Here is a 23,127-nt window from a genome sequence, read left to right as displayed (position 1 = left end):
GAAAATGAAACCTGTACCCTTGGTCTATAATGTCCAAAATCCATTTGTCCTTTGTCAGTCTGTGCCAGTTTTCTGCAAACAGAGATAATTTCCCACCCAAGGGAGCTTCCAGTTGTTCCCTGGTAGGCGGTAGTAGAGGAAAGTCATTGAGATTGTGGTTGTTGGGCAGGAGAAACCCCTGCGTCACCTCTTTGGTTTCCTGGCTGCCATTGATGTCCCCTGTAAGGGCCTCTGTATTGGCCTCTTCCTCGCCACGCCTGTTCTTACCCCTTTGAAACTTTTCTGGATTAGGAAAGGACCAGTTTTTTGAAGGCCAATTCCTACTGAATCTGGGGGGTTGAACCTGGAGGAAATCCTTTACAGTTTGAACTGATTTAGCTTTTTCTTCGATGGTCTTTAACACATCCTTAGCATTTGCACCAAAACGCTTGTTCTTTTCCAAAGGTGCATCCAGAAGTTTTGCTTTTACATGATCTGGTAGAGGTTGATCTTTTAACCAAGCATGTCTACACATCACTGCCCCTGTCATAGCTGCCCTACATGAAGCTTCCAGTGCATCATATCCACACTGCAGGAAGTGATTGCTTACTTGCTGAGTGTTATGTACAGCTTCCTGCAAAGTCTTCCTGTCTAAAGGATCAGGAGAAGCTAATGTTTTTTGTAAATCTTCTAAAAGATAATCCTGAAATTGGAACATATGAAAAAGGCAATTTAAAGCTCTCATAGATAAGGTAGTGGATGTGTAAACCTTTTTACCCCATCTCTAATGACCTTGCTTCCTTGTTGGAGGGCAAAGGATTTTTTGAGGTGGAGGCTGAAACTCCTTTAGGCCCCTGTGAAATAGTTTCCAAATCAGCAATATGGGCCCTGAATAAATGGGAATGAGTTTCTGGGACCCTGTAATACCTGTCTGGCTTGGCTGGAGCAGGAGGAAGAGAATCAGGGTAGCACTAGAATCAGAATACAAATCATCCAGAACATCAAGTACAGGAGGAATAGCTAAGGGCCTGTGCTGAGGCTTCTTAAGGAAAGTCCTAAGGCGTTTCCTGGAATCAGAATATTCCTGACCCTGCCACTTGAAATGTTCCCTCATGGTGTGCAGAACTTCCCCAAAAGAAATATCCTCAGGAGGGGAGGCCGAAGGTATGGAATCTTCTGCATCCGAGTCCTCATAGGTCTGGAAGAGCTCTTCCTGGCTATCAGAGTGGACAGAGCCCTCAGAGTCTTCATCTGAAGGAGTAGGGTCAGAGGGTTCAACCCGGGGCCTTTTATCAGGAGGAGGCTGGGATGCTCTCTCAGGATGGGCCTGTGAACCTTTAATCATGGAAATTAAATCAGCCGCCATGGACATAATTTGTGTCTCCGGAGTCGGCTGAGGTAAGGATTTAGAAGTAATATGCTTTGTTTTGCTGGCTGCCTTAGCCCTAGTGTAGGCCTTAATAGACATGGCCATAGGAGGCCTGGCATCTCCACGTGCAGGAGTGACCTTGTCTACAGCAATGGTCTCGGGCATTTCCTCAGTTTCGGTATCCGGAGGAAAATCTATAACTGGCGTTGGAGTAATGTCTGGAATCGGAGTCGTCGGTAATGCGGTGTCTTCGGTTCGGAGCGGTGGAGAGACCATCTCAGAGGGAACCGGAGCACTCGCGCTAGGTTTTGGCATGGAGTCGGTGGTAGACGCGGGCCGAGGATGTCGGTCCCTGTCTTTTCGCTTTTTGGGAGTTTGCGATGTCGGAAGATCCGACGGCATGGTGTAAGCAAATTTATCGCCGAAAAAATCTTCAGCGAACTCCCCGCCTGAGAGTGCGCTTGTTGAAGCGAGCACAGGCTACACAGGCCGAGACGTCGTGGTCTGGGCCCAGGCAAGGGAGGCAGTAAGAGTGGAAATCCTTATGAGGTATTTGTTTACCACAAAAAAGACAATTGTTAACTTTTTCAGTAATTTCTGACATCGGCTGAGGCAAGAAAAGGTCCCCAACGGGTACTTAGCTTTTGATGACTTCGGTATCGTAGAATACAGGAGCTGACCGACCGGCACTTGCGAACTGCTTCTGCTTCGGGCACCGTGCGGCAAGAAAGACTGAAGAAAATGGCGTCGGCTGATGCTTATATACTCCAGCCGCTCTGACGTCGGAGAGAAATGCGAGCCGACGTCGGACCCAGACTTTGGAATCCGGCCGACCGAGGGCTGCCTGAGGCAGGACAACCCATATGTTATGACTGCAGTTGCATTCTTGAAGGACATCATTGCAATTAACTTGGCCTGCCTGACTACATTAAACAAAAGACTGCAAGCGTAAACTACAACAGCAAAGAAGCAGACTAGTTCAGCAAGAAGTTAATGTGCTGCCTTACACATTTATAAAGCAGTAACCTTACTGTAAGTCCAGCATACACTGGCAGACTTAATGGGTTTTAACTAAAGTCCTAACTCAGTTACATGACACTGTTCTATCTGGTGCCACAGAGATGCAATGCTATCTCACATCACCTAGCTCCCCACCTCATTTCTCAGATGGTGCGTCTTCTGTTCCTGCATGTCCTCCCTGTGTCATTAATTCTCAGCAGGTGATCCACTTACCTCCTTCAACCCAAAGATATGCCACACATGAACTGTCAGTCTCCAAATTACATGGAGGTGTCCATGCCTTGAAAGTGTGTGTGTGTGTGTGTGTGTGTGTGTGTGTGTGTGTGTGTGTGTGTGTGTGTGTGTGTGCCATTGCATTGCATGAAAGACTGGCATTTCGTATGGAATCAATTTCATGTCTTGTGCCCACTGGTTGCGTGAACAAGCTCTAGCTCCCCCTGTAACTCTGAAAAGGTTAAAGCAGTTAACTGGAAAATGAATAGATAAAATGTATTATGTCTGCAGTTTCATGCAGAAATCAGTAAATTGTTTACATCCTAACAGTAAGAATCTCTCCTTTGCAAGACTAACATTTTAAATATTATCAAGTTATTTTTGATAAATAAGTTCTAATGCCAGCAACCACACACACATTCATGCAAACATCCTCCATACAGGAAAGCTGTGCTCCTTAACGTTTTTTTTCTTAACTCATATTACTACCTCAACCCTTCCATATTGGGAGGTAAGGGTCACCACTCTCTCCCCAGTATGGAATACTGGACGTGTAAAAATAAAAATCTGACACTACCAGGCAGCAAGAACTGTACAGTCCCCATGTCAGACATCCAATTTAAAAAAACAACTGTACTGCAACAGTTATGCCTGTTCAGTCCAGGGGTGGATCCTAAAAGTGCTGCATATCTTATGTATAATGAGCGTTACAAGAAGTACAAAAAGCTTCACTGAGTCTAAGCTTGCAGGCTGATCAGCATTTGCCTATGTACAGCAACTCTTGCAAAATGACATCATCTGAGAGAGATGTAACCCCCTTCACAATGGCGTCACTTAAATCATATGAACTTACCTCAGAGGGGTTCTTTTCTACTTCTCCACTATTAGCACAGCCAACATTAACAGTTCAGTACAGTTTACAGAGAAGACAAAGTTGCTGACCATCTGACTACTGTTAATGTCTTGGTATAGCATACTCAACCTAATATGCTGCATTTCTTATGCTGTCATCCAATAAGCTTTAAAAATATCAACTGTCTCAGACTAGTTTTAACATTATTAACTAACAGTTAAACTGAGTACAGAGGTAAAAGGACTGCTGTCCAGCTTTATTCTAGTTAAAGACATATATTGTTTATAAGCTTCTGCATTCAGTTTTGGTAGCAGTCTTACTTTTGCGTCTATTTTACTGCTTGCTGACCTAGCTTACCTGGATTTACTCATGACATAAAGGCAACATATTTAACAATTTCAGGAATCCACCTTGAAATTTAAGGGTATGTTCCTAAAATGGCATGTAAAACATTCTACTAAAGGCATTCTGAATAATCTAACAAGGCCAGTCCTGTAAATATTTTAATAATTTCTACTACATTAACGGTTTTGCCTCCAGTTATTCACTTTCTTTGTTTCATACTAGTCCATAAAGTAGCCAGCTCTCCTAGCAAAAATCTGACAAATTGTACACACATAAGAATTCTCCTTTAATTAAGAAGCATTCCAACTACTGCATTTACATTCTTACATTATGCATTGATGTACATAATGTAAGACTGTATTAGTCCATCAAAATACTTATACTTTATGGGAATCCCAAGAACTGTGCTTGTAAAGATTTACTGAAATAAGCAGTTAATGGATGCCACTGCCCTGGCTACATCCTGTGAGTTTGCTATCTTCTTTTTCTAATAATTTGAGAATGTTTTGGGACTTTACTGAAATACTGCACTGCCACAGTTCTTACCAGCTTTATATTAGGTATGTGCCTTAATGCAGTATCATACCTCTCAAGTGTACCTCATTACGAGGAACGTACCTCATTTGGGGTCTTAAAAAGTTCATGTTCCTCAAAGTTCCTCAATGTTCCACATTGAAAGACTCTGTCACACATTCAGTGTTAGGAATTTTTTTAAGTGAAATCCATGGTAAATAGAAATTAATCATATTAATTCTTTAAAAGATCTTCTTTATAAGTAAAATCAGCATATTTTAACCATCCTATGGCCTTCCTAGTTAAAGTTGTTAGTAAGCCATTAGTATGTGTTCCACATTTTGCCCATTTGTTCCACATTATGAGGGCTAGTGTTCCTCATTTTGGAGATGGAAGGTTGAGAGCTGTGTGCAGTATACTGCACAATACAACTGGCAGTTTTCTTTTAACATGCAACATCTGATAAAGTCTGCATTTAGAAAATTAACTTCCATATTATTTCTATATTTTTAGTTACTATGGACTAATACATGCAAGTATGGAAAGAACATGAATAGAAAAGCACCTTCCCTTATAAAATACTGCTCTCTAGTGGTTAGATGCATCAAAGAAATACAAAGACAATTGAGGGAGAGGATGCACACACTTCTCTTTCACTCTTCCTACCCCACTCCTTCTAATGCACAAGTGAGGTAATGAGCTTTTATGAAGCAGCAAGGACTCTAGATAAATTAATCTAACAATTATTAAATTAAAATAAATGATATTCTAAACAAAAAATGGAACCTGTCCTTAATTTTTCAGTTTATCATAAAATTATAAAAAAAAAATAATTCTGCTATTGCACAAATTAACAATCCATTTGTTTAAGAAAGGATAGATTCAAACTGGTATGTCTCCATGGTTTGCGATCAGCCTTGAAGCTCATAAACTTGAAAGTCATAATCCCGAGATCATATTACCTGAAAACCACAACGTCTATAAATCTCAAATACTGAATCCCCTACCAGTGTGAACCTAGGAATGAGTGCTAACACGGGTCCTCATGGGGTGTAGATCAAGGAACAAGTGCTAACATGGGACCTGCAAAAGGGGGGGGGGAGTCCAGGAGTTCCATACTGTGGTCTTCAAAGCTTTGGTCTCAAAATTACAGTTTAGGGATTATAATTTTCAAGATAGTAGGGGTTCAAGACTGTGATAGTAAACAGTTTCCGCACACAGAACAATTTTTTAAGATGGCATCTGCTGCAGACCTTCATCATTTGAAATAATACATGTAAACTCTTCTGGAAACTGCCATTTGGGTCAGAGGACAGGTTCTTCAAATCTTACTTCCAGATAATTTTATATGGTACAACAGCCGGCCAGCTTTCAAAGCTTTCAGAGCACTTCCACAGGCCCAAACCATTACTGAGCTCAAGCTGAGCTGACTAAAAGTCAGGTTTGGGAGCCAAGCCCTTCTAAACTTTCATGCCCACAGAGGGAGGGAGGCTAAAGCCCTGAGAGAACAAAGCTTGGAATACAACTATAAAAGTCCACATCCAATCATAAAAAATGCACAAAAATAAGGGGGAGGGAGCAGTTTCTGCAGTAGTGATCATTCAAACATTTACTGTTATGTAAAGTTTACTTGTATAACTGTACTACATATTCTTCATTAGATCACTGCTGCCGTAGCATAAGCTGTATGGGTAGATCACTGTACCTTAACATGACTAAGAGGAGGAAGGATAAGGGTCCAGGAGCTCCTGGAGAATGGTCCTAGCAAAGCCTGTCCTAGATCTGGAGAAGGAACCTAATTTATAGTGCTTTCTAAAAGTGCTGTTTCTAGAATGCTTCAGCAATCCAACCTTTACCAAACATTCACTGATGAAGCCAAGGCCCTGGCAGAATAGGCCTTGATAACGCTGTCTGGAATTATTTTGCTGTGGGGGGGGGGTATAACAAAGTAATAGCATGATACAACCATTTTGAAATAGTCTGCATTGACACAATTTGTCTTTTTGTTAACTTCAAAAAAAAAAAGAACTGATCACAGGAGTACCTGAGCTGTTAGTTAGTAGATGATTCATAGTATGGAGTACCCTTTTTCCCTTATTTTTGGGTTCTAGAAGGAAGATACATAAATAGATAGCTTATCTTAAAATAAACTTGCATACCTACTTAGGCATAAATGAAGGATTAGTACTTAAGGAAACCATATCTTCGTGGAAAATGAGATACGGTTGACCCAACATGAGAGCCTGCAATTGAGATACTCCTCTTGTAAAGATTAGTAGAACAAGTAAGACTGTTTTCCATGTTAAAAAACTCACGTTGGCCAGATGAGCTACTTTAAAAGGAGCAAAATTTACTTTTTCTAACAAAAAATTATGATCCCAAGAAGAAGCCACCTATTTCCTAGGAGGCTTCTTATGCAACAGCCCATTCAAAAACATTTTCACATGAGGTTGCATTAAAAGAGGGGGATCCATGGACAGACATGCTGAAATGGCTGACAATGAACCTTGACTGAGGAGTAAGATAGGCCATGGCACAGTAACTCACAATGCAGAAATAAAGAAACACTAGCTTTGACTGGGTTCTGGTTCTTTTGTTAGCACCAACTAGAAATTCTTTCCATTTACTACTATATGATTTTCTAGTAGCAGAGGCTTTCTTGCCTCTATTAATACGTGCTGCATGTCCTCAGAACAAAAGGTGTCTAAAATATATTAAAATTCTATCATCCAGATAGGCAGCTGCTGTTGTTTTGAGTGAGACTGTATCAAACACCCCTGCTCTTGTAGGAGTAAATCAAGTCTGTGAGGAAGCTGTTGCCTGAGCCAGAAGAGTCCCCACAATGATCATTGTGGAATCTTCAGAAGGACCCTAGATATTTGCTGAAAGGGTGGAAAAGCAAAGAGGAAAATTCACATCCTAAAAAGAAGAAAATAAAATATAACTGTCTTCTAGGCCTTCTTGCATAGCATCCTGGAGCAAAATTCTGCTAACTGATTAATGTAAGTGGAGGAAAATTCATTTATTTGAAGTGTTCCTGCAAAGATGGATTAATTCTGTGAAGATCCTCTCATTTAGTTTCCATTCATGAGGGTTTGGTCCTGGCCCTGTTTAGATTTTCTGCAGCACAATTTTCTTTGACGGTATACAAGATACCTGCAGACTGGGATTGTGCTGAAAATCTATATCCCAGGCTGTCATGGCTGGTCTGCACAGAGGATAAGATCTGGTTCTCCACTGCTTGTTTATATACCACATTACTGTGGTGCTGTCCGTAAACACTTGAAGAGGTCCCCGGGACGTATTTTATGTTTATATATTTTGGTCTGTCATTTTTGTTCTTAGGACCCTACACTTTTTTTCCCCATAGAGTTTGCTCTCCAAGCAAAGTCTGAAGTGTCTGTTGTGATGAACTGTGCTAGAGCAGGAAGGAAGAAAGAATGGTAGACTTGGATTCTGAGAAATTTGGTGCATCTACCATAAAATCTTTTTTTACAAATCCCAAAACTGGAATTTGACATGTCAATGGATGTTGATGATAGGATCATAAAGATTTCAAGTATGTTTGGATTCCCCTCATGTAGTTTTGCAAGTAGTATCCAGAGCATTACAAATGCTATAAGACCCAGAATCCTGAGGAATTCCTTGTTGAGACAGTAGTCTGAGTGGAAAACTCAGGAAAAGAATTAAATACACATCTACTTTTTCCAGTGGAAGAAAACTCTGTGAACTGAGGTGTCCAGGAGACACAGTAAGAAAACAATTCTGTGAGGAGGAGTCAGACAAGACTTCTGCAAGTTCTCTTGGAATCCCAGACTCTGTAAGAGATCCCCTACTCAAGTGAGAGATTCCTAACACTTTGATAAAGATTATGCAAAGATAAGCAAGTTGTCTAAAGAAGGAAAAAAATGTAAATTCCTTGATGTCTGCAGTACGGCTACCACAGGAACTACACTTTGTGAATACCCTTAAAGCAGTAAATTGACCAAAGGGTATTGAAGAGGACTGATAATATGATCCAGATACAGAAAGAGAACTGATAATATGAATCATATGATTCAGATACAGAAAACATTAAGAAACATCTGAAATCTGGATCTGTAGGAATGTGATGACGAGCATGTTTTAGATCAAAGATCACTAGAAAATTCAAATGGGGACTAAGGGCTAACTAGTTGTGAAGAGTCAGCATTTTGAACTTGGGTAATATTACAAACAGATTCAGAAAAGATAGATCCAAAGCTGGTCTCCAAGAATCTTCTTTCATTCCACCAGGAACATCCCTGAATAAAACAGTTCCCCTAACTGAGGAGAAGGGAAAGCATCTGTCATCCCCTGAGCAAGCCAATGCTTAACGAGAAGAGGGAAAAGAGTCTGGTCTGGCAGGTGAGGAGGAATTCCTTGAAAGGGGGGGGGGACTCCGACTGTTTATTGTAACACTGACAGATTACTCTCAGAGCCCATCTGTCTGAAACTATCTGTTGTCAAAGAGACAAAAATGGATGTTCAGACTTTCTGGAAGGATTAAAGAACTGCCATGGTCATTGTGGTGGTTGGAAATCCTTCATATAGTCATTCAGACTTATTAGATGGCCCCTTGTTCTCGGGGGGGGGGGTTCTGCTTTCTTTTTGGAACCTCCCTGCCATTGCTTTTTAAAATGTTTGTTTATCAACTGCTCTCTTGTCAAACTTGAAGGGGGATGAAAAATCTGAGAGTTCCCTTGGACCAGCTTTCTTCTCTCATCCCACATTTTAATGACCACTGTAGGAAAATTTCCAAAAAATAGCTCCCTATCCATGGGATAATTTAAAATTTCATTTTTGGAATTCTCTGGGAGGGTTTGATAATGCAGCCAGGCAAACCTCTTCCTAAAACTACCAACAGCCCCACAGATGGCATTAGAAAAATCATTTGCACATTTAAAACAGTGGAAAATCACACAAAGCCGGTTTCTCCTCAACAGAGGAAACAAACGCCAAGGTTTTCCTCATATTCTCACAAGAGGCAAGCATAAATTTCAACATAAGAGCTTGACAGTTGAGAACTGAACAAAATAAATTTCAACATAAGAGCTTGACAGTTGAGAACTGAAAAAAAAAAGAGTTGTAGAAGACTAGACATTTTTCCCCGAAATCTATCAAAAGCCTTCCCATCTTTGTCAGAAGGCGACGAACTGGTATTAACCAAATGTTTAACAGCAGCTGGATTCCCTAAAGCAATAGCTTCTGTGTTTGATCTAGGGTGAGTGTATAAAAATTTAAAAGACTTTAAAAAACTTTATATAGTCTCTGAATTTTTGAGGCAGCAGGACGACTGTCAGTAAAATTGCAGGCTGACAAAAACATCCTCTAAAGCAGACACAGCAGGAGGAATAGGAGCAGGTTCTGGAAATTCCAGTTGTAACAAATCACAGTACTTCCTCATGGACTGAGAAATGTCACTGTTTTCCACTGAAAGAACTGATTTAATCTGCAAATAGTTTCAGAGAGAGAGAGAGAGAGAGAGACTCTCTCAAAAGTACTTGACAAAGCCACACTTACCTCAGAATTTGAATCAAGAGTTCTGAGCAGACAACATACAAACTTTCCCTTCAGAATCATTTTGAGGTTCAAACTTTTGAATCTCTTCAGAAAATGAATAATACCTTTTTCTTTTACCAGAAACAGCCATACAGGAAGGGGAAAAAGCCTGCAATAAACCCTGAGCTAAGCCTAATGAACTATTCCTATCTGGGATAACTGAGACAGAAGACATATGTTTAAACTTTTGCTTCTATTTGACAGGAATTTCTATAGAAACATCCGCTTTTTGTTAGCAAAAACCTCCCTAGAGATGGCACAGCATTCTAGCTAGACAGAGTGGTATTCTCTGCTCCTTCTCACATGACTGGCAGACGTGGCTCTCCCTTGCCCATGAAGAGCACTCCAACAGCCACAGAGGATGCGTCTAACCCCCCAGTACATGGTGACTTTAGAGACTATACCAGTTGGATCCAAGGAAAAAGATAAGTGGTACAAGACACCAGCTTTGTCACAGCAGTCTCACCCATCTATGGCTGAGGTACTTTAGCAGCCTGATATGCTGGCAAAGGTTATTTAACAGTTTTCTTTTTTTGTGGCTGGAAACAATAAGAACTGAGGAGCTAGTAGGTTATTCCATGGTTAAGCTGAAAAAGGTCCCTCAAGCCAGGGAAGCCTGACAGCAATAGTAGGTAAAACAGACAAGTTGTATAAAAGTAACCTTTTCAATATTAAAGCAGTTTAAACACTTGCCCAGCTTACAAAAGAAAATAATACACCTTTTTCCACAGATAAATAGTTTAAAGTTAGTTTTGAGCTAACAGTTTGGGTGCATACAAGGTGCTTGGAAAGCTTTCAAAGCTGTCTAGCGGTTATATTCTTAGCACAATATAAGCCATACAGCAACAATAATCAACATGAACAACATCTGTAATTCCTGGAAAGATTTTCTGGCATGGTTTACTGCCTCTGCCTTTCACACAAAATACCAGACGGAATACCTACTGTTGCTTTACTTTATACTAACATGAATTTTGCTCAACGTGTACAGAAATGGCATATAGTCATCTAACTTACAGAGCAAGCAATAATGTTTTGTACTGACTGCTACACTGAGTTTTCTTAGATCATACGTACAGGCATCCTGCTGTATCAACACTACTACCTGCAGCAAAAAACAAGAGAGTCAGAGACACAAATAAGAGCAGAAAGGCATTAGAATTTAAATGCTACAAAAGAAGTGGACTTAGGTAAAGGAAAGTCAGATTAGGTGAATATAACACATTAGGTGACTGAAACAGATTTTTTTGACTGCTAACCAAAGCAGTACACTAGACACAAGATGTAGATATGGGCAGTTCAGACCTTAGTAAAGCATTCAATCCATTTCTATGCACACTGAAAGTAGAGATAAGCCCAGAGGTACATGTTTTGGTAGAAGGATGACTAGTAAGATGGACGCAGAATATAACTGTGAAGGAATCGCTCTGTGAAGAAAGCTGACTTGTGACCTCCACCTGAGGATTTTATGCAAACTACTTTTAAGGTCATTGCAAGTGATTTGCAGAGAAATTGCAAGTTAAAGTATGTCTGTACCATGAATGGCTCCAAGGTTTGCACAGACAGTTGGAAAGTAAGATAGTATGGAAAAGGCTGAGGAAGAGCGTGTCCAGACATGAAGAATTGCTAGATGCACGACATCATTAGCTCATTACAAAGAAATTGATAACAAGCTCAGAAAAGAGAGATGCCTATAGCAGAAAAGGAAATGAACCTATGTGAGGTCATATATGATAAGAAACAATGGTGACATCTAGGGGATCTAAGACACATGACAAGATATCAAAGTACTTCTCAACAGCAGACAGTCAAACCAAGCAGATCCCTCAAAACTAAAAGATGACATCTCCTACAGCAAATCAGTTATGGCAAATGTAAAAAAATACAAGTCCAAGCAAGCAGAGAGTAAAATGGAAACCACTGTTCAAGACAAACTATTCAATTAAATCATTTTTGAATGCGTAACATTTCAACAAACAAGTTTCCGTTTGCTTGACTGGAGTTGTATTTTTGTCATTGTCATTACAGATTGGCCGTTGTGGGTCAATATGGCAATTATAGAAAATTTGTAACAGATGTAGGAGTGCTGAATGTTAGGAGAGCATTCTAACTATCTGCAGGAAGGACAGTACAGCATGTCACAGTTTAGAGCTAGAAACAAAGTATGTTTGTTTGTAAAGGTCTCATGGGGCACCTTTTGCTGGATTATGGGTTAGAGGTCTTAAATTATGTGTTTTTTCTCACCAAGAAAACTACATAGAACAAATGAGGACAACATGACTAAGTATTTTCTATCCTTCTTACCTTTATTTCCCAGTGGAAGAATATTCACCGCTTCTATGGGTTCATCTTCTACAATATGCCTAGGGTCCACCATGCTTTCTGACTGGCTGACAGAAGAGATAGTCCCAGGCTGCTCAAGTAATTCCAGCAGGCTCTCACAGGCTGCATCTGCTGACTCAGACCATAGGTTGCTTCCACCTTGATTTCCTGCGTCCCTTGAGTCCTCCTCCTCTGCTTCTCCTTCATACCAGTCATAAAACAACACATACACACATAAATTTTACTAAACATACACATACATTTCTCAAATTCCAGAAGATCCTACCATCGCTATAGATGGACTGGAAGAGGACCGCATATGTCAAGATTGGAAGGTCAACAAATTCTAGAACTTTCAATGGGGCTGCAATAATACCTTGTGAATTAAAAAAATGCAAAATGTTCTTCAGATAACTTCAGACTTACTATAACAGTTTTAGTGTTATGACTTAACAGAAAACGATGCTAATCAGTGTGTTAACACTCTAAGAATAAGGGTGATTCTTTTAAGGAGATGCAGATAAAGAATGCCTATATGGATAACGTAACTGTGCAAAGATCTCACTTAGGGTGAAGGTGGGAAGGTTGTTAACCTCAGAGAAAAAGAGTGGCACAAGCTAAGAAAGACCCCACTGATGTAACCCATTTCTGTATGGCATATACAACTAAAGGCACCAATTCACTGCAGATTTATACAACTTCTAAAACAATGGAAAAAATCTATAGCAAAAGCAGACTGGGTCAGATGGGAAAACTAGATCAAGCGTTTTAAACATGTCAGCTATTCAAAATAGTAATTTTGTCTTTTCATCTTGTACTAGCAAGTATAAAACTGGCAGTTAAAGGGCCCCATTGTACACAAACATGTGCAATACATATGGCTGACCCAGATAAAATGCAAGCCTCACTTTGATTCTATCTGGAGTTTTCAGATGGTTATGCACACTGCACATTACATCTTCATGGTAGGAGTCACCCCGAGGCTTATACAATGCAGTCTGCTCTGTACGAGTTCTTCAATTGGGACTAGATGTCCATTATAAAATGAGCACAAAGACTACTGCATCCTAATTGGGCAATGCATCCTAACTCGGCAAACAGCATGTTCAAGATGGGATATTAACCTGCAGTTACATGTCTTTATAAAATGTAGCCATTGCCATAAATGGAATAAGGCTGTTCCCAAAATCTGCTATGCTGAATCAGCATACATTCTCAGACAGGTGCAGCCCTCAGCAAAGACTTATGCCCCATCCACCTCGAAGCTGAATCAGTATTCTGTTACAACATAACCCCCCCTCCCCGTGCTTCAGTGCTTAATTCTTCCTTGACCACTGCCACTCACCAGGCTACTTGTCAGTGCTTTTCCCCTTGTCTAGCATCAGCTATAACCAAGTGCTTGGGTACTGCATCTCCAAGGCTCTAGGATACTGTTCTACCAAATTCTGTCATATTGTTTATTCCATCACTGGTGACTAATCCTCTTCTGGCACAGCTGGAAGCCTGTTTTTTTCTACATTTAATGGAAGGTATTTTAAGGAAGGGATCTGTTAAAAACAAGAAGGAAGACAAAATAAGAATTCTAATTCTAACCAAAAAAGTTATGGTTATGAAATATTTTTGGCCAGTAACATCCAGATGTTCATCAAAAGGAATATAGTCATGCAGAAAGCACACAGCCGATTTTAACACACAAACATTACATTATGAATAACCGCTGCAGACAGAGGTATTCAGATAAATGCTTAAACTGACTGTGTACAAACCCAACTTAATGGCAATTTTAGAATTTTTACAAGGATAAAAGGACGTTCATAAGGGTTAATTTGGTCATCCTTAACATGTGAAATCTATCTGGGGCTAGCCATAAACATGATGCATTATTCAGATACATCTCCTTGGTTACAGGTACCTGATGCTGCGGAAGACGGTGACTCAGTATAATAACAGCAGCACATAGGAACTGTTGTGGTAGCAACTAGATTTAATTTTATAAACTAATTAACAGGAAGCTTCATCTTCTGTCAGATAAGCAAAAAACTGGTTCTTTGTGGATTATATTGCTGCCCCACAGAATGATTACCAAATTGAATCTTTTCTAGAGACAAACAAGACACTCCATTTCTGATTAAAAAGAAATGCAGAGCAGAAGGAAAACAGAACAGAAGAGAGGAGAATGCTGGTGCAGAGTAAGGATCAGAGAGGCATGGATCCCAAGGGCATAAGAGAGTGTGACAGAGAAGCATTGTCTAGTAAGAAAAATATGAAACCAGAGAACAAGAAACTTGACCCCAACTAGAAGACAAGTGGTTTGTGGTTAGTATACATGTGCTGTTAGACAGATGGCTGCACCCATGCTCTCAGACTGAGTAAGAAAACAAAGAATAAATAAGCATGGGATTTCATCTCAGCTACAGAAGTAATTATGTCACAATCATGACCTCCAGAAATCTGATCAAAAGCCCACAAGAGCAGGGGAGCAGCTGGAAAACAATAATAACCCACAGAAGGAAAATGGGGTTAGCATTGTTAAAAATAATTCTTGCAGATAAATACTATTATAACACACATCTCGGTTCTGGCTTTTCTGTTTAGTACTGGCCCAAGTTCTATCCGACTGCAGAAAACTAGTAAGCCAACAGAAGAAACTTTTTGAAACCCCTGTTGTCATCATTCTCCTTCCAGGTAACCAGTGCAAATGTATACTTGTAAGTATACCACAAACCAAAGAAATGCTAACAAACAGTATGCATTAAAAAAATGAAAAGCATAAAATACCTGCCATCTTGTTGTAGTCTGCAAACAATCCTTCACTCTGTAAATGAACAGAAATGAAAAGTCTGAATTACAAACTCAGAAAACTTTTTTTTTATTATTTTTGCTTTTGTATAAAAGTGACATTGTACTGTAAATCTGATTTCTCATCTCGGTAAAGTCTGCCTTTCTGGAATCTTCCCTTTTAAACATTTTCTTCATGCTATGCAATTCTCTACCCACAGATGTATAGCATCAGGTTATCACAGCTTTGTCCCAAGCTCCATCAGCAAACTGGTTTGCCTCAAGTAGCATTCCTTGTAGCTTGAAGCAGCATGGGGGGGGGGGGGGGGTTAGATGATACAGGCTTGCCCATCCTGGGATGCAGTCCATCCACTGCAATGCTGGCACCTCCTATAGAAGAGCACTGCATACACAGTATGGGTCAAGAACATGTGCTCTGCCCTTGACAAACTCAGTCTGAGGGGTAGCCTTCATAGGATATGTACAGGAATGCACACACACAACAGCGGAAGGTATAGCATGTTTTTTTTTTAATATATAAGTGCACAGCTGCCACAGAAGGAATTAAGGGCAAGAAAAAAAATTCAAGTGCTTCCTGGACAAAGACCCACCATGACTTGGTCTCATCCTGCTGATGCGGGACAAGTCAGCATGATCTCAAACAATGTTTTCCTACTGCAATGTACAGAGAAATGGCTGTAAAGAATAAACACAAAGTAAAGTATGAAGAACAATGGATATGTACAGTGTTCTCCCTCTCATTCTTCTTCAGTAAGTATATTATCCATTATGAAAACATTAAGGTAGAACAATAGTAAATACGTGGTGTGGGCAGAGATTACTCTACTGTAATATTTGCAAAATATATAGCTGTCACACTTCCATTCCTTTAAGTACCCACAATATTCTATACAGAGTCATGGGAAGCCAGGACCTACCCAGGCAAGCAATGTAGGAAAACAATCTTAGGAAAAGCTCCAGTCCATCTCAAGACGCAATGCACACATGCACGTGCACACACAAACAAACGTGTACAAAAATTCTTCCTTAAACTGTTTAATATATTCGCAATTACCTAATTGCTTATTAAGTCTAATTACTGCTTGTACCAACACTGACAATTATGTCCTGCAGACAGATGAATTTATAATTAACAAAGGACATTAGGAGGTATGCTGCTTAGATTTACAAGATCAGCAGAAGGTTTTAGTTACGTTTATATATACATATATACATATATATATATATACATATATATATATATATATATATATATATATATATATATATATATATATATATATATATTTTTTTTTTTTTTGCATTTAAATTTAAAAATAAAATGTGTTTTTCCAGGAGTGTTTATGTGTATGAATACTCCTGTTAGGAAAAAAAAAGTTTTATCACAATCATAGGTTCATAGGTAGGTACTAGGGTATTGGCCCTAGGGCCTATATAAGCCTAGCCAAAGGTACCCTGGCTTTCGCTACCCAAGAAAATTATTTTCCTGTGCCACTGTCGAGCAGAGCCACAGAAGTGATCCCCGGGGTGAATTTTCTATCTCCCATCCAATCATCAAGATTTTTCTTGAACAGTGCTAATGAGGAGCTTTGTTTGATATAGATAGGTAGTTTGTTTTAGAGTATGGGAAGTCTCTGGGACAGGAATCTATCCCTCCAGCATGTTCTGTTTATTGTGGTGATGAGGTTTAGGTCCCTAGAGCGTGTAGCTCATAGGGATTGGGATTTCTTTAAGTGGAGCATGTCTAAAAGCTCTGGGTTTGACATAGCTTTGTGTGTTAGGGAGAGATCGCCTCTGAGTAGGCGATATGCAACGGAATAAAGCTGCAGTTTTTTGAGACAGTCTGCATAGGGCATCTCTTTGAGGCCAGTGTAATAATTTGGTTTTCGTTGGATTAAGTATTAGTTTCAGTTCAGAGAACCATTTTTCAACTAAAGTAAAACAGTTTTGGGTCATTACTTGTAGTTTCAGGAGGGAGGCGTCGGAACAGATTAAGGTGGAGTCATCTGCATATTGAATGCAGGTATTTTTGGGGATGACTGAGTGGAGATCATTTATAAAGACGGAGAAAAGAAGAGGACCGAGTATAGAGCCCTGAGGAACACCAATGGTGTTTGGAAGTAGGTCCGATAGCCTGTTTTGCCATTGGACAGCTTGTTGCCTGCCAGACAGGTAGGCATTAAACCAGCTTATGGCTGGGTTATCCAGATGTAGGGTTTCCAGGGTGTGAAGGAGTTGCTGGTGATTAACCATGTCGAAGGCCTTTGATAGGTCAAGAAAGAGAGCAGAGGATATTAATTTATTACGGTTTGTTATTGATAAAAGTCAACAAAGGAGAGGAGGGCAGTGGTAGTACTATGATGGGGCCGAAATCCGTGTTGGGTATAGGACAGAAGACTGTTAAGGGTGAGGTAGTGAAGGAGTTGTTTGTGAGCATACCGTTCCATGACCTTAGCTATTGGTGACAAAATTGCTATGGGTGGGTAGTTGGAAGTTTCCGTGGAGGTTCCTCCTTTGTGAAGAGGGATGATATATGAGATTTTCCAAATAGAGGAATGGTAGTTTCAGTTATAGTTCTGTTAATCAAGATTGATATGGGATAGCAATGGCATCTGGCGCTATTTGAAGGTATTCGCTGGGAGCTGGTGGCTGCTAGAGTGGTTGGTTTTAGTTTTTTAAGAGGGTGCGACATTATATAGGAGGTAGGTACAGGTTGTAAGTTAAAGAGTGGGTGAGCTGGGTCTTTGGTATGGGTTACAGGTAAGGAGGTAGTGTGTAGCTGACTGGCTAGGGCCTGAATGGTCTCGAAAAAAAAAGGGTAAAAGGCGTTGCTTATTTTCTCTGGTTCTTTCCCAATAAGTTTCTCCGGAGTGGGGGTAGTAGATTTACCTGGATGGAGGAGGTTGTTAAATCCAGCCCAGAATTTCTTTGGGTTATTCTGGTGTTTATCCTGGAGATGACAGAAATACTGTTTTTTATCTTGAGTAGTGGCCATTTTAGTAGTGTTTCTAAGCTGTTGAAACTTGATGCGATCTAGTGGAGTTTTGGTAGCCCTCCATTTATCCCAGGCTAGGTTACGAAGTTTAATTTTAGATTTAGTTTCAATAGTGAGCCAAGGTGCTATCCGCTCCTTGGTTCTGATTTGTCGGTTTGGGGCGTGGGAGTTGAGTATCTTCAGGAATGTATCATTAAAGTAGGTGACACTCTCTTCTAGGGGTAGAGTTTTTAGGATAGACCAATTACAGGATTTGAGTTCTGCAAGGAATAGGTTTGGGACAAATTTCTTCTTGTTCCTGACAAGTCTATAAGTGGGAGGGTTAGTAGGTGGGCACTTATGTTTTAGTATATAGGTTATAAGGTGGTCACTGAGGTCATTGGGAAGGGTCCCTGTGGTATAGTTGTGTGTGTCTTTGTTGGTAAGAATCCAGTCAATGATGCTCTCTTTTGCTGAGCATTGCCATTTCTGGTTGGAGATGAAATATTTTGGGAGAAGCCATATAAGTTAATGGAGTGGGGGTTTATGAGTGAGGAGTAGTGGGACCAGTTGATGTTGAAATCGCCTAGTACAATAGTTTCTTGGGGGTAATTGGAGGCTAACCAGCTGAGCATTTGCTCAAGGTTTTCTGAATTATTCCCAGGTGGAATGTAAATTACAATGAGATTAATGCTTTTTTGGGTGTTTAGGCAGATCTTTAGGGCAATAAGTTCTATATTAGAGACCTTTGGAGGTTGGAGTGGGTTAATAATGATATTCAGTGTATTCCTGAACATTACGGCTACTCCCCCACCCCTTTTTTTGATCCGATCAGCCCTAAGGAGATTATATCCAGGTGGAAGAATCTCTTCATCCATGGTGGCTGGTTTGAGCCATGTTTCTGATAGGCACATAATGTCAGGGGAATGGGTAGCTAGCATAGCATGTAAGTTATGAACCTTATTGTTTATACTTCTTAGATTTAGATGGAATATGAGGAGGAGTTGGTAGAAGTCCGGATGGAATTTAAGAAGTTAGAGTCTGGGGCAGTGGTAGGACCTGGGTTGGGGTGGATGTCCCCATCTATGGTGATACATTTTTTCAGGTGGTCTAAGAACCTTTGGAGTTTGAGTAACAACTTAAGGTTAGATTTACTGGTGGATGGTTTAGGGTGGCGGGGGGTAAGATACACTATATTGGGGCTGAGTGTATTAGCATGGTAGAGTGAAGGTGTGATAAGGTTGTAGGGGAGGATTGAATTTGTGGTAGTGTAGCTCTTGGGGAAGGGAATTCCTGAGAGTGCTTGGTTTTCATATCTGGTTAAATAATACGGAATTAGGAGGAGTAATACTATAGGGAGGATAATAGAAGATGTGGTTTTGTCCATGGTATAGTAAGAGGAAGGCCAGTGGGTATAAAGAAGCAGAAGAGTTTACTTGGTAGTTTAAGGAGGGCCGAGAGTGTGGGAGGAGAAGTGGCAGATTGAGGGGCGGTCGTGATTGGTAGAGAGCAAGGGGGAAGGGCTAACACCCTAATAAATGTAGAAGTAGTGGGGGCGGGTGGGATATGGGGGCAGGGTGGGGCACGAAGCGAGCCCGAGCGAAGCGAGGGCGAAGCGGAGCGGGGAATACACCGCCAGGAGTCTGCAGGGTCCCAAAGGTAACTATATGTAGGATCTGCAGTCTGTTTTTATAGTAAACTACTTTTGCAAGGAAAAGGACTTAGTTGTTTGGCAATGTAGTTGCTGATTGCTGGTTGTGATATAGGTACTGAACTAGCTCCTGCCCGCAGAACGCTTTCCTGGTTAGCAATTAATGGTACAGATAATTGTTTTTACCCTAGGCTCTTTTTAAGTGAATACAACTTTCTTTCCTTAGGGTTTAGGCTAGTCTGTGCATTCGCACTGGGTTGGAGTCCGTTGATAAATCCTGGGAGCCATGCGGTGAAGGATAGTGAGGGGGGCTTCCTAGGATGAGATAGGGAAAAGGGCAGCAGTTATAGTGATGCAGTAATCAAACACACAGGCTGTTATCCCTAACATAGTGTGTATAGCTTAAACCAAAAGTTCATAGTGAGCACAGACAGTCCACAGTTAAATGCATTGCATAATTTCTACAAAACATGGGCAGTATGCATAAGGACTACGGCGACATCCAGTCAAGCACTAATATTGTACAAGCTTTAACTTGTAAAAACGCCAGCACAATACTCCCCACGCTGTAACTAATGCGACCTCCAACAACACAAATCTGTAGTAGTAGTACCTTGTTTAAGACATAAGAAATCACGCTACTGCAGACGCCAACAACACAAAACTGCAGTAGTAGTAACTTATTTAACACATAATAAATCACGCTTCATTAAAAACAGAAACCACGCTACTGCAGATGCCATCAACACAAAACTGCAGTAGTCGTAACTTGTTTAACACATAAGAAATCACGTTTCATTAAAAAACAGATTGCGACAGTGTATTAAACAATTAGAACAGCATGTAGCATACCTTAGTGGAAGGAGATGCGTCCGGGCAGGAGGATAGGAGAATACCTGTTAGTTACAGTTTTAAAAAAAATGGCGGAAAAAAGGTAAGGTTTAAAATACCTCGCTGACGTCAGGGTAAGCCCGCCAGGAGTCTGCAGGGTCCCAAAGGTAACTATATGTAGGATCTGCAGTCTGTTTTTATAGTAAACTACTTTTGCAAGGAAAAGGACTTAGTTGTTTGGCAATGTAGTTGCTGATTGCTGGTTGTGATATAGGTACTGAACTAGCTCCTGCCCGCAGAACGCTTTCCTGGTTAGCAATTAATGGTACAGATAATTGTTTTTACCCTAGGCTCTTTTTAAGTGAATACAAAGTACAGTTTTGTACCTACCATAAATGTAGATGTTCGAGGATCCACATTGCTGCAGTCCTAACTATTGGGTAGTTCGCTGTCCAGTCGGCCCGAATACCAAAGTATATGGCTGACGTCGGTCAGGGCGCATTAGACTGATGTCAGTACGTCAGGGTACTAATGCGCATGACTGACGTCATATCCTCAGTCTTTTCTTGCCCCAGATGTCAGAAGACCCTGAAAAGATAAGGCCAAAAACCAAAAACTCCCAACATACCTGCACCAAAATATATATATACAAAATATACAAAATTAGCAGAATATAACCTCACCTACACAACCACCCCTAAACACAGAGGGGAAGGAGGGAGGGTAAATTGGACTGCAGCAATGTGGATCCTCGAACATCTACATTTATGGTAGGTACAAAACTGTACTATGTTCTTCATTCCACATTGCTGCAGTCCTAACTATTGGGTAGAATCCCAAAGCAGAGGTAAGGGAGGCTGGCAAATCATAAGGAAGCAGGAACTGACAACATGCCCTGCAAAATAGCTGTGGCAAAACCAGCCCTAGACTTAGAGTAGAGAGGAAGGTGATAATGCTTAGAGAAAGTATGCACTGAACTCCAAGTAGCTGCCTCCAAAATATCCTTAGTTGCCACCCCGGTCAGAAATGCTGTTGAAGTGGCAGTAGCCCTAGTGGAATGAGGCCTAATCCCAGCTGGAATCTCCTTGCCATGATGGGAATAACAAAATGTAATGCAACACCCAATCCATCTAGAAATAGTTTGTTTTGACACAGGCTTGCCCTGAGAACTCAAAGCAAAAGAAACAAACAACTGCTGAGACTGCCTAAAATCCTTAGTCCTGCTCAAATAATAACGCAATTGCCTGTGTACATCTAAAGTGTGCAAAATCTTTTCCCCTTTATTTTGGGGATCTGCATAAAAGTAGGCAAATGAATAGTTTGGTTTAAAGCCACACTAGAAACCACCTTAGGCATAAAGGAAGGATTAGTACGTAAAGATACTCTATCCTTATGAAAAATCAAAAAAGGCTCCACTGCCATAAGGGCCTGCAACTCAGAAACCCTTCTTGCAGAAGTAATGGCCAACAAAAAGCAGTCTTCCATGACAAGTATTTCAATTCAGTAGTAGCCGAGGCTCAAAAGGTTGTAGAGTAAGTTTCTCCAACACAAAATTGAGATCCCAAGCAGGAGTAGGAGCTCTACGTGGGGTCTTATATTCTTTGCCCTCTAAGAAACTGCTTGAACAAAGGATGCGAAAACAGTGGTGGGTCACAATCATAGTGAGCTGAAATTGCTGCAGCATGAATCTTAATGGAAGAGAAAGACAAACCTTTGTCCAATAACTCAGTAAGATATTGAAGAGCCACACTCAAATTTGGCTCAGAAATCTCCAAATTGTTTGCTGCACTCCAAAATAAAAATCTCTTCCATTTTTCTGCGTACACTTTCCTTGTACTAGGTCTCCTGGCTTCCATAATCACATTTAAAACTTGTTGAGGAAGTTGAGACCTGCTGTCTTTCAAAACAGAATATGCCAGGCTGTTAGATGAAGAGAGTGAAGCTTGACATTGAGCAGGTGACCGTCTCTCTGAGACAACAGGTGTGGAATCAAGGGTAAAGGCCATGGAGGCTTCTTTACCAGACTCCTCAGTAATGGGTACCAGTGCTGCCGAGGCCAATCTGGAGCTATTAAAATCATCCTTGGCTTGTCTTGTCTGACCTTTAGAAGCACCTTTGGAAGAAGAGGCAGAGGTGGAAACGCATACACATGAAGATTTTTCCAACTGAAAGAAAGAGCATCCACTTTCCAAGCTGTGTGATGAAACCTCTTTGTGCAAAACTTTGGCAGCTGGTGGTTTAGTGGAGAAGCGAACAGATCTATGTCTGGAGTTCCCCAGGACACTGTCAACTTTTGAAATACATGAAGATCCAGTTTCCACTCGTGGGGATCCATGATTTGTCTGCTTAACACATCTGCTAAGGAGTTCTGTGCTCCGGCAGAAACCTTGCCTGAAGAGTTAGTTGCAAGCTGAGCGCAGTCTCCCATAAAATCAGTGCTTGCCTGCACAATGGGTAAGAATGTGTTCCCCTTGTTTGTTGAGGTACCACATGACAGTTGTGTTGTCTGTTAGAATCAACACCTGCCCTGGAAGAAGTAACTCCTTGAAAGCCATTAATGCAAACTGGACTGCTAACATCTCCTTCATGTTGATATGTAGATGCTGTAGTCTGGCAGGCCACTTGTCTTGTATCCACTTTCCATTTAGATGAGCTCCCCAAGCAATGTCTGAGGCATC

At 40.7% G+C, this 23,127-nt stretch overlaps 1 protein-coding gene across 2 annotated transcripts in view; it reads right to left on the bottom strand.

Moving 5' to 3' along the window:
* Positions 1 to 23,127, bottom strand: part of LOC122790848 (adenylate kinase isoenzyme 5-like) — a 1,153,343-nt gene that overhangs the window by 216,069 nt on the left and 914,147 nt on the right. The window contains exons 8-9 of one of the 2 annotated variants that reach the window (XM_044058488.1): positions 14,973 to 15,009; positions 12,177 to 12,395 (exon numbers count right to left, since the gene is read on the bottom strand). In XM_044058488.1, coding sequence (XP_043914423.1) covers positions 12,177 to 12,395; positions 14,973 to 15,009 — 256 coding nt within the window. The remainder of the gene's footprint in view (positions 1 to 12,176; positions 12,396 to 14,972; positions 15,010 to 23,127) is intronic. The other variant, XM_044058489.1, reaches the window with a different exon arrangement.

Source organism: Protopterus annectens, chromosome 16.part0, assembly GCF_019279795.1.
Source record: "Protopterus annectens isolate FY-2018-M chromosome 16.part0, PAN1.0, whole genome shotgun sequence".
In the NCBI taxonomy this organism is placed as follows: domain Eukaryota; kingdom Metazoa; phylum Chordata; order Ceratodontiformes; family Protopteridae; genus Protopterus; species Protopterus annectens.
The sequence above is the reverse complement of the archived record's forward strand: the minus strand, read 5'-3'. Positions and strand labels throughout refer to the sequence as shown.